This window comes from Mobula birostris, chromosome 16 (genome assembly GCF_030028105.1).
Source record: "Mobula birostris isolate sMobBir1 chromosome 16, sMobBir1.hap1, whole genome shotgun sequence".
NCBI lineage: Eukaryota > Metazoa > Chordata > Chondrichthyes > Myliobatiformes > Myliobatidae > Mobula > Mobula birostris.
Genome location: NC_092385.1, coordinates 78,323,732 through 78,335,839, shown reverse-complemented (window position 1 = coordinate 78,335,839; position 12,108 = coordinate 78,323,732). Strand labels below are relative to the sequence as shown.

The following is a 12,108-nucleotide window of genomic DNA, read 5'->3' as shown; positions in this document are numbered from 1 at the left end:
CTCGTGAATTCTTCTAAATGCCCGATTAATGTAGCAATTAAAGTGACAATTGTGTGGTTGCATGTTCTGAGTATTGCTCTCTGCATTTCCAACATGCTCCGTCCTCGAACACACTGCACCTCCCAAAGTGATATGTGGAAGCTCTGACTAGAACTCGGGATATACGAACAATGCTTCTTTGTGGGGACCATCAGGAGGGTGGTTACCAATCACTGCTAAATACTGTATTATAGCTGATTAACGTACCACTCCAAACAGCATCTGCAGTTAATCTGTTTGCTCTTGAAAGATGTCTTTAGCTGTCATACATTTCACTTCTTAAACACCGGCACAATAAGGCAATGATAGAGAATGTTAAATAGCAACATCTAGATGGCAGAGGGGCTACTGGAAAATTGCAATGGAAGGAGAAAGAGAGAGATGTACAAGAGTAAATGCAGAATTAGAAATGGGCATTGAAGAATAGATGGGAGTTAACGATGGGTCCAATTGTGTGTACACTGGAGAACAGTGTGATAAGTAGGAAATTTTAGGAACTGTCGGCTCCAGTAGACCGGGCAGATGAGATCAGTGGTGAGATCCAATGGCCAAGAATGTGGTTCTGCAATGTTTCGTGGAGAGTGAAGGATATGACAGATGAAAGAAGCAGTCATGGTCATCTACTGCAACCAAGGAAGACCCCTGTTCGTGACGACTACTCGTACCACTGGACACGGACTTCCGAGGTCGAGAGACTGGAACAGCCCTGGTGAGATGGCCTTTTCACTTTCATAACTCTCCCACACTGGTCTCCCGTCATTGCTGGATATTATGGACAGCCACCTAGGAACTATATGATAGAAAGGGTATGCCTTAAAAATCTCATAGTGTAGGTCATAAAAATGTTAAACAGTGAAATAGAAAAAAGGAAGTGGGGGAAAACATGATAAAGAGTCCAACTGAGGAGCAATCAAATGGCAACACAAATGGGGTTAATCAGTTTCCTGATAAGAATCAACATGTTAGAATAAACTATACCTCACAACTAGTTACCTCACAAAAACATCAATAGATGAAAAAAGAACCCACATCTAAATCAAACAATGTTGAGTCCCTCTTAATATGCCCTTGAGATATGTTTATCCGTGAAAGACTGCATTGACCATTTCTAATCGTACTTAGGAAGTAGTAATGGAAAGACAGTGACAGGGCGTAAGTGGAGATTGTTTAGACCGCTAATCAAATTTCAGCGATAACTTGCAGGACCAGAGTCAAATTTGCCTACACTATGTTGTAAATTCTCTTTTGAAATAAAGTCAAGGATTTATAAATAATTAAATGTTTTAATGGAATGTAACTGTGTTACTGTAATTTTAAAAATGTATTTGTTGTGATAGTATCTCAGAATACTGTAAATTGAATGAAGTACCCAAAGGATGGAATAAATAATTGATTTTAAACATTTAACACAGAAAAGAAAGATGACATCGCCATAGCTGAGAACATTTTAAAGAGACAGCAAGCCTGTGATTGTCCCTCTTCACTTCTGGATACTAGCTTGATACACAATGTTAAGTAAACACAAATAAAACAATTTAATTAGGCAAAGACCATGAGCTTTTTTATTGTTTGTTTTTCTACTTCCATAAATGATAAAGTTTTTGTATTATTCATTGCTCTTAAAACTAACCCTGAATTGTACAATTTTTATAAGCCCCTCTTATGGTGTGCAAATATTCGACCTCTCATTCCAACTTTAAGCAGGATAAAGGAAAGGACATTTGTATTAAGTTTTTAACCACAGCAGTCCTCTTTTAAAACTGTACATGAACTCTGTATTGAGTATTATTATAGCATGATGATTTGGCATGATAAAGGAATTTACAGTATAGCAATACCTTAGGAATATGAGAGACATTAGGGCAGGAGAAGAATCTGACTCAGCTCTGGAACATCTCTCCAACTACATTAAGAAGATGGAAAAGCTTTTAGGCAGATGGCTCACCTGAACCATGTGACTTTATTGTAGGAAATCTTAAGTGGAGAGGTATAGCAATAGAAAATCACATTGTTTATAACAATCCAATGCTACAATTCTAAGAGATACCTTACTAATATTTATTTGCTGAACTTGTTTCCTTGCATTTCATTTGTAACAATGGCATCACTTTGGGTGCTCAGATGTGCACTGGTTGTGAGAGCTCCCACTGCTGGCTTTCGTGGAACACTATTGAAGGATTATTTGATATTGTATTACTGTAGTAAATTCGTTGGTACTAATGTTACACAGCTAAATATTATGTGATGGCACAAAGGTTGGGGGTGTTGTGGATAGTGTGGAGGGCTGTTTGAGGTTACAGAAGGACATTGATAGGATGCAAAATTGGGCTGAGAAGTTGCAGATAGAGTTCAACCCAGATAAGTGTGAGGTGGTTCATTTTGGTAGGTCAAGTATGATGGCAGAATATAGTATTAATGGTAAGACTCTTGGCAGTGTGGAGGATCAGAGGGATCTTGGGGTCCGAGTCCATAGGACACTCAAAGCTGCTGCGCAGGTTGACACTGTGGTTAAGAAGGCATACGGTGCATTGGCCTTCATCAGCCATGGGATTGAGTTTAGGAGCCAAGAGGTAATGTTACAGCTGTACAGAACCCTGGTCAGACCCCACTTGGAGTACTGTGCTCAGTTCTGATCACCTCACCACAGGAAGGATGTGGAAAATACAGAAAGGGTGCAGCGGAGATTTACAAGGATGTTGCCTGGATTGGGGAGCATGCCTTACGAGAATAAGTTGAGTGAACTTGGCCTTTTCTCCTCGGAGCGACGAAGGATGAGAGGTGACCTGATAGAGATGTATAAGATGATGAGAGGCATTGATCGTGTGGATAGTCAGAGGTTTTTTCCCAGGGATGAAGTGGCTAGCAAAGGGGGCACAGTTTTAAGGTAATTAGAAGTTAGTACAGAGGAGATGTTAGGGTAAGTTTTTTACGCAGAGAGTGGCGAGTGCGTGGAATGGGCTGCCAGCGACTGTGGTGGAGGCTGATACAATAGGGTCTTTTAAGAGGCTCCTGGATAGGTACATGGAGCTTAGAAAAATAGAGGGCTATAGGTAACCCTAGGAAATTTTAAAGTAAGTACATGTTCAGCACAGCTTTGTGGGCTGAAGGGCCTGTACTGTGCTGTAGGTGTTCCATGTTTCCATGTTCTATATCAATTACACCATGATGTTACTATTGGAAATGTTTTTGCATGGATTGGTAGTGAAGCAGTTAGCACAATTGCTTTACAGCACCAGTGTCTGTAAGAAGTTTGTATAAGCAATTTGGCTGTGTAACATCAACCATCTCAACTTTTCAATCCTCTCTCCAATTCTAACCTCGCTACTTCCATCTGACGTCTACCTTGCAATAACGCTCAGACACCTCCTCTTACTCACCCCTCGAACAGGACCCCACTAAGGGACACCAGGCCATTGTCTCACGCACCATCACCGACTTTATTAACTCTGCTGCATCTGCTCTCAGGATGAGGCTTTTCATTCCAGAACTAATGAGATGTCCTCCTTCTTCAAAGAAGGGGGGCTTCCCTTCCTTCAGCATCAATGCTGCCCTCACCCACATCTCTTCCATTTCTCACACATCTACCCTCACCCCACCCTTCCACCACCACACAAGGGATAGGGTTCATCTTGTCGTCATCTACTAACCCACTAGCCTCCATGTCTGGCACATAATTCTCCACAACTTCTGCCATCTCCATTGAGATCCCACCACCAAGCATACCTTTCTCTTTCCCCTCCCCGACTTTCCACTTCTGCAGGGACTGCTCCCTACATGACTCCCTTCTCCATTTGTCCCCCACCCCCCCACTGATCTCCCTCCTGGAACTTATTCTTGCAAGCGGAACAAGTGCCACACTGGCCCCTACACCTCATTCCTCACTACCATTCAGAGCCCTGAGCAGTCCTTCTAGGTGAGGCAACACTTCACCTGTGAGTCTTTTGGGGTTGTATACTGTGCCCAGTGCTCCCAGTGTGGCTTACTGTGTATTGGTGACAAAGGACGTAGATTGGGACACCGCTTCGCCAAGCACCTACACCAGAAAAAGTGGGATCTCTTGGTTGCCACCAATTTCTATCCTACTTTCCATTTCCATTCTGGCATCTCAGTCCATGGCCTCCTCTACTGCCGCGATTAGGCCACACTCGGGCTGGAAGGACGATACTTTATATTCCATCTGGGTAGCCTCCAACCTAATGGCATGAACATAGATTGCTCAAACTTTTACTAATTGCCACCCCTCTCCTTCACCATTCCCCATTTCTGTTTATCTCTCTCACCTCTTCTCCTTACCTACCCATCATCTCCTCCTGGTGCTTCTCCCCCTTCCCTTTCTTCCACGGTCTTCTAGCCTCTCCTATCAGATTTTTGAGGATATGACTAAACACATTGATACAGGTAGAACAGTAGATGTAGTGTGTATGGATTTCAGCAAAGCATTTGACAAGGTACCCTATGGAAGGCTTATTGAGAAAGTAAGGAGGCATGGGATCCAACGGGACATTGCTTTGTGGATCCAGAGCTGGCTTTCCCACAGAAGGCAAAGAGTGGTTGTAGACGGGTCATATTCTACATGGAGGTCGGAGACCAGTGGTGTGCCTCAGGGATCTGTTCTGGGATGCCTTCTCTTCGTGATTTTTATAAATTACCTGGATGAGGAAGTGGAGGGATGGGTTAGTAAGTTTGCTGATGATACAAAGGTTGGGGGTGTTGTGGATAGTGTGGAGGGCTGTCAGAGGTTATAGAGGGACATTCATAGGATGCAAAACTGGGCTGAGAAGTGACAGATGGAGTTCAACCCAGGTAAGTGTGAGGTGGTTCATTTTGGTAGGTTGAATATGATGGCAGAATATAGTATTAATGGTAAGACTCTTGGCAGTGAGGAGGATCAGAGGGATCTTGGGATCCAAATCCATAGGACACTCAAAGCTGCTGCACAAGTTGACTCTGTGGTTAAGAAGGCATATGGTGTATTGGCCTTCACCAATCGTGGAACTGAGTTTAGAAGCCGAGAGGTAATGTTGCAGCTATATGGGAATCTGGTCAGACTCCACTTGGAGTACTGTGGTCAATTCTGGTCACCTCACTACAGAAATGATGTGGAAACCATTGAAAGGGTGCAGAGGAGATTTACAAAGATTTTGCCTGGATTGGGGAGCATGCCTTATGAAAACAGGTTGAGTGAACTTGGCCTTTTCTCCTTGGAGTGACGGAGGATGAGAGGTGACCTGATAGAGGTGTATAAGGTCTAGACTCTGTCTTGCCACTGGATCCAGATGGGAATTGGGAAGAGAGTGTGAGTCTGACGCTGCGCAACTCTCCCTCACTTAAATCCAAATCATGCACTAGTCTGGACACCATCATAATGGTGTCAAGGTCCTCATCGACGTCAACGATGGACGAACAACAACAAACAATAAGATAATGAGAGGCATTGATCATATGGATAATCAGAGGTTTTTTCCCAGGGCTGAAATGGCTAGCACGAGGGGGCACAGTTTTAAGGTAGTTGGAAGCTGGTACAGAGGAGATGTCACGGCTAAGTTTTTTATGCAGAGAGTGGTGAGTGTGTGGAATGGGCTGCCGGCGACGGTGGTGAAGGTGGATATGATAGGGTCTTTTAAGAGTCTCCTGGACAGGTACATGGAGCTTAGGAAAATAGAGGGCTATGGGTAACCCTAGGTAGTTTCTAAGGTAGGGAAATGTTCAGCACAGCTTTGTGGGCCAAAGGGCCTGTATTGTGCTGTAGGTTTTCTATGTTTCTATTCCTCCTTCTCCAGACCTTTATCTCATTCACCGATCTACTTCCCAGCCCTTTCCTTCACCCATGCCTCCCCATTTCAGTTTCATCTACCACCTTGTACCTCTACCTCCCCTCCCCCTCCCTCTTACACTGATTTCTCAAAACCCTTTTTGCCGAAGGGTTTCGGCCCGAAACATCAACTGTACTTTTTTCGTAGATTCTGCCTGGCCTGCTGAGTCCCTCCAGCATTTTGTGTGTGTTGCTCGGATTTCCAGCATCGTCAGATTTTCTTTAGTTTGTATATTCTGTCTGTGACCATATGGGTTTCCTCTGACGTTCCAAAAATGTAGGATTACGGTGAGTAAGTTGTGAGCATGCTATGTTGGAGCCAGAAGCCTGGTGTCACTTGTGGGCTGCCCTAGTATAATCCTCACTGATCTGATTTGATACAAACAATGCATTTCCACTCTAAGTTTTGATGTTTTGGTGTACATGTGACAAATAAAGCTAACTTCAATCTTAATTTTTGCATTATGTGCCTTGCTACTGATGGTATATCATTATAATCATATTGGAGGAACATGACTCAAATTTGTTACACCAGCTAGTGTAACAGTATCCTAGATTTATTAACAATATGGGACTGTTGTGACACTGTTAAAACGGCCCATATTGATGTAAATTTATGTCTGGAAGCTCACTGCAGTTACATCAGGATACAAATTGATAATAAACATTTCAAAATGGAGAGCGTAGAAAATGATTTTTGATACTTCAGGTACTTGTCTGAATGGAGAACAACCTCGGATTGGATTCTATAGATCACCTGACTATGGTACGTTATACTGGAACAAATATTGGAACTCTGGTCAACAACAGCGATGCAATAGACAGGGAATGAAAAAAATCCCTTTGGGCTCCACGTTTGACTCTGCTTGTGCTGTTCCTCATATACACCAATATATGATGTTACTTAAGAAGAGAGGGAGGCAAATGAAAAGAAACTATAGGCCGGTTAGCCTGACCTCAGTGGTTGGGAAGATGTTGGAATCCATTATTAAGGATGAGGTTTCAGGGTATTTGGAGGCACATGATAAAAAAGGCCAAGGTAAGCATGTTTCCTTAAGGGGAATTCTTGCCTGACAAATCTGTTGGGATTTTTTGAGGAAATAACAGGTGGGTTAGACAAAGGAAACTCACTAGGTGATTGCAAACAAGAGAAAATCTGCAGGTGCTGGAAATCCAAACAAAACACACACACAAAATGCTGGAGGAACTCAGCAAGCTGGGCAGTATCTATGGAAAAAAGTACAGTTGACATTTCGGACCAAAACCCTTTGGCAGGAACTGCTGAGTTCCTCCAGCATTTTGTGCATGTTCAGTGGATGTTGTGTACTTGGATTTTCAGAAGGCCTTTGACAAGGCGCTGCACAAAAGGCTGCTTTACAAGATAGGAGCCCATGGTATTGCAGGAAAGATGCTAGCATGGATAGAAGATTGGCTCACTGGCAAGGTGGCAAAGAGAGGGAATAAAGGGGGCATTTTCAGGTTGGCTGCCTGAGATTAGCGGTGCTTCACAGCAGTCGGTGTTAGGATTGCTTCTTTTCACATTATATGTTAGTGATTTGGATGATGGAATTGTCGGGTTTGTAGCTAAGTCTGCGGACAATATGAAGATTGGTGGAGGGGCAGGTAGTGTTGAAGAAGCAGGGAGTCTAAGATGGACGGACAAATCAGGAGAATAGGCAAAGAAGTGGCAGATAGAATATAGTGTAAGGAAGTGTAGAAGGAACCCTGGTAGAAGGATTAAAGGTATAAACTATTTCCTGAACAGGGAGAAAATTCAGAAAACAGAGGTGCAGAGGGACTTGTGATTTCTCGTGCAGGATTCCCTAAAGGTTAACTTGCAGGTTGAGCTGTATTGAGGAAGGCAAATGCAATGTTAGCATTCAGTTCGAAAAGACTAGAATATAAAAGCAAAAATGTAATGTTGAGGCTTTGTAAGGCACTGGTCAGACTGCACTTGAAGTACTGTCAGCAGTTTCGGGTCCTTTATCTAAGAAGAGATGTGCTGGCATTGGAGAGGGTGCAGAGGAGGTTCACAAGAAAATGATTCTGGGATGTTAGATGGCTCTTGGCCTCTACTCACTTTAGTTTAGAAGATTAAGAGGGGATCTCATTGAAACTTGTTGAATATTGAAAGGCCTAGATAGAGTGGATGTGAAGAGGGTGTTTCCTGTAGTAGGGGAGTCTACACCGGTGGGCACAGCCGCAGGATAGAAGGTTGTCCCTTTAGAACAGAGATGAGAAGGAATTTCTTTAGCCAGATGGTGGTGACTCTGTAGAATTCATTGCCACAGACAGTTGTGGAGGCCATGTCATTGGGTAAATTTAAAGTAGAGGTTGATAGGTCCTTGATGACTGAGGACTTCAAAGGGATATGGATAGAAGGCAGGAGAATGGGTATGAGGGAGATAATAAGTCAGGCATGATTAAATGGCAGAGCAGACTCAATGGGCCAAGTAGCCTAATTCTGCCCTTATGTTTTATGGTCTTATGATATTAAACATAGAAACATAGAAAATAGGTGCAGGAGTAGGCCATTCGGCCCTTCAAGCTGAAAGTTGGCAGACATATTATGGAGCAAATTGGTGAAACAATATAATGGAACCTTTACTTCCAATAGCACAAAAACCTTTAATTTTATGGTCTCTGAGTACCATGGGACGTTACACTAGTATCAACACTGAGAATGCCACAGCCACCACATTATTTAGGTATCAGTGAATGAAATAGAATGCAACAGAATTGTATAAATTTACAAATGCATACAATAGAAAATTAATCCTATTCTAGAAAATGTCTCCAGGAAAATTACAATACCTTCCCTATGTAAGAATTGCGTATTGGTGTTGCAGAGCCACGGGGTCTTCAGAACATTGGATCACTTTGGTGCAAGGTGGCCTTACCGAAACTAATCTGTTGTATGACTACTGCTAGAGTATAACACCAGATAATGAGGAATTGGTGTTCTACAGTGCTTGCACTTGGATGGACCTGCAGAGTGGAGAGCATCCTGCTTACACTTCAGTGGCACAACTACAGAATATATGATGCATATATGAGTGGAGATACTGGAAACCAAATAAAACTGAAAATACTGGAAGTACTAGATATTTGTGAAGAAAGCACTAGCATTAATATTTTAGGCCAATTATCATTAATTTTAAACATTAACTCTGGTCCTTTCCACACAACCCCCCTGACCTGCCATTTTCTATATATGACTTTACTTGAACCAATGCAATATTACTTTGGAAGTCTACCATTTATGTGACATTATTAAAGAAACATCGATTGGAATCCTACTACAGGAATTTTGCAGCACTCAAACCAGTGAAATAAGACAAGTAGTAACAATAATACAGGAACCTCACAGGAATTGTACTAATTCCTAGCCACATAATTAGTTAAATTGCAATATTCTACCAGGGATTGAATTGTTAAAACAGATAAGAGTTCTATAATTACCTTATTATTATCTAGACTCCTTCTACAGCATTTCTCAACTGCACTTACACAATCTCTTTTTTTATCCTAATAGCCAAAAGTCTGTTATATGTCCCTAACTTTCATTTATCTAGGCTTTGACAGTTTTGGCTCCCAATTCTGAAGCTCGTCCTTTCATAGAAAGGCCGGGCCTTTTGCTGGATATAGGAAACAACACCAAATTTGTGGAATTCTTTCTTAAATTTTCTATCAATGAATTGTCCTCTTGAATAATACAGGGAATTCAACAGAATAAGTGATAGCTTACAATCTGTTGAGACAGCTTTGTTTCTTCACTTAATACTAAGTTCACAACTGTGAGACTTGTATATTCACTGACGCTTCTGTCTAAAGGTTGTATCAGTATCTCCAAACTCCACAGTTAACACATTTTATTTGAGAGAATACAATGTTAGTACTCAGTTAATTCTACAAGAAAACGTCATCCTTGTGTTTAAAAGTTTCTTCTGCACCTTTGTAAAACAAGTTATTTTCAAAGCTTTCACTGATAGCATTGACATCCTATATCAGAATCTTCAAACAACGCTGACAGAGACACGAACCAAGAAGTTAATTAACTGCTGACCCACGCCATTACTATTTCAGTTTCACTGTGCTCAGATACTCTCTCGGTCACACAAGGCTTCCACAGCATTACTGGGTCCCTGTGCAACACCACCAATCACAAAGAGCATGTTATCAGTTTGGAGGCTGGCACATGAGCAACGTGGGACATTCATTGCAGGGAGACTTTCCCATTTCCTCTTGATTGGATTGAATCCTTCCACTGATCCAAGTGGTACTGGCTGGTTTCCTGCAATCCAAAGACATGAAAACAAAATAAGGAACAAAAAATCTAACCATTTAAAGTTTAAAGTTTTTCCTTCCAATCTCCATCTTAGCTCAATTCCTTCTTGTTAACTGCAACCTTCTACTATCAGTCTTAAGTTTACCTTTTAACAATTTGAGTCTGTGCCTATTATCCTACTTGTATAATTTAATTTAATATGTTGAGTTTACTGATGTCCAAAAAAACCATAAGACATAGGAGCCAAATTAGGCCATTCAACCCGTCGAGTCTGCACTGCATCCCATTATGGCTAATTTATTATCCCCCTCAACCCTATTCTCCTGCTTTCTCTCCATAACCTTTGACATCATGACTAACTGAGAACCTATCAACATCTGCTTTAAATATACCCCAATAACTTGGTCTCTACTGCTGGCTTTGGCAAAGAATTCCACAGATTCACCACCTTCTGGCTAAAAAAAATTCATCCTCATCACTGTTCTAAAGCAATGTCCTTCTAGTCTGATACTGTACCCACCGGTCCTCAGGCCACCACCGCCAGCCTCCCCTCCCCCACATTGTCTCCACATCCTTTCTAGTTAGGCCTTTCAATATTCAATCGGTGTAAGTGAAATCCCCCTTCATTCTTCTGAACTCCACTGAATTCAGGCCCAGAGCTATCAAACACTCATCATAAACTAACACTTCCATTCCCAAGACAATTCTTGTCAACAACCTCTGGATGCACACCAATGCCAGCAGATTATTTCTTAGATTTGGGGCCCAATACTGCTCACACTATTCCAAGTGCAGTCTGACCAATGCCCTATAAATCGCTATCCCATATACAATATATAAAAAGGTTCACTTAGGAATCCAACATCAATGCTGACCTTTCTTTTCTACTGTGTGATAAGGAGGCTATTTTAACACATTGACCAGGGAAAAGCAATTCAGAGAAATAAGTGATTAATTACAATGTGTTAGACTAACCTTACACAATTATGGCTTAAAGTTATTTTACTTAAAATGGTATCACAATAAGGAATTATAAACTGTGAAGTCTTTATATTCACTTTCTGTTTCATCTTTAAGTTGTATCATTGTCACATTAATCCAGTTATCGGAAGCACATTTTCAAGGCAAAGAACCAGAATCGGAATCAGGTTTATTATCACTGGGAGGTGTTGTGAAATTTGTTAACTTAGCAACAGCAGTTCAATGTAATACATAATATAGAAGAAAAGGAAAAATACTAATGACAAATAAATCAATTATAGTATGCATATGTTGAATAGATTAAAAATCATGCAAAAACAGAAATAATATTTGTTAAAAAAAAGTGAGATAGTGTTCATGGGTTCAAAGTCCATTTAGGAATTGGATGGCAGAGGGGAAGATGTTCCTGAATGGCTGAGTGTGTGCCTTCAGGCTTCTGTACCTCCTACCTGATAGTAACAGTGAGAAAAGGGCATGTCCTGGGTGCTGGGGTCCTTAATAATTGGCGCAGCCTTTCTGAGACACCGCTCCCTAAAGATAGCCTGGGTCCTTTATAGGCTAGAACCCAAGATGGAGCTGACTAAGTTCATGACTCTCTGCAGCTTCTTTCTGTCCTGTGCAGTAGCCTCTCCATACCAGACAGTAACACAGCCTGTCAGAATGCTCTCCATGGTACAACTATAGAAGTTTTTGAGTGTTTTTGTTAACATACCAAATCTCTTCAAATTCCTAATGAAGTATAGCTGCTGTCTTGCCTTCCTTATGGCTGCGTTGATCAGTTGGGACCAGGTTAGATCCTCAGCAATCTTGACACCCAGGAGCTTGAAGTTGCTCACTCTCTCCACTTCTGATCCCTCTATGAGGATTGGTATGTGTTCCTTCGTCTTACCCTTCCTGAAGTCCACAACCAGCTCTTTCGTCTTACTGACGTTGAGTGCCAGGTTGTTGCTGTGGCACCATTTCACTAGTTGGTATATCTCACTCCTGT

The 12,108-nt window shown here is 41.7% G+C and overlaps 1 protein-coding gene across 9 annotated transcripts in view; it reads right to left on the bottom strand.

Annotated features, from left to right (window-relative positions):
• Positions 1 to 1,470: 1,470 nt before the first annotated feature.
• The window catches only part of klhdc8b (kelch domain containing 8B), a 152,769-nt gene continuing 142,131 nt past the window's right edge, over positions 1,471 to 12,108 (bottom strand). For all 9 annotated transcript variants that reach the window (XM_072280923.1, XM_072280925.1, XM_072280916.1 and 6 more), the window contains one exon: positions 1,471 to 10,145. In XM_072280923.1, the coding sequence (XP_072137024.1) occupies positions 9,949 to 10,145 (197 nt within the window). In that variant the 3' untranslated portion in view covers positions 1,471 to 9,948. The remainder of the gene's footprint in view (positions 10,146 to 12,108) is intronic.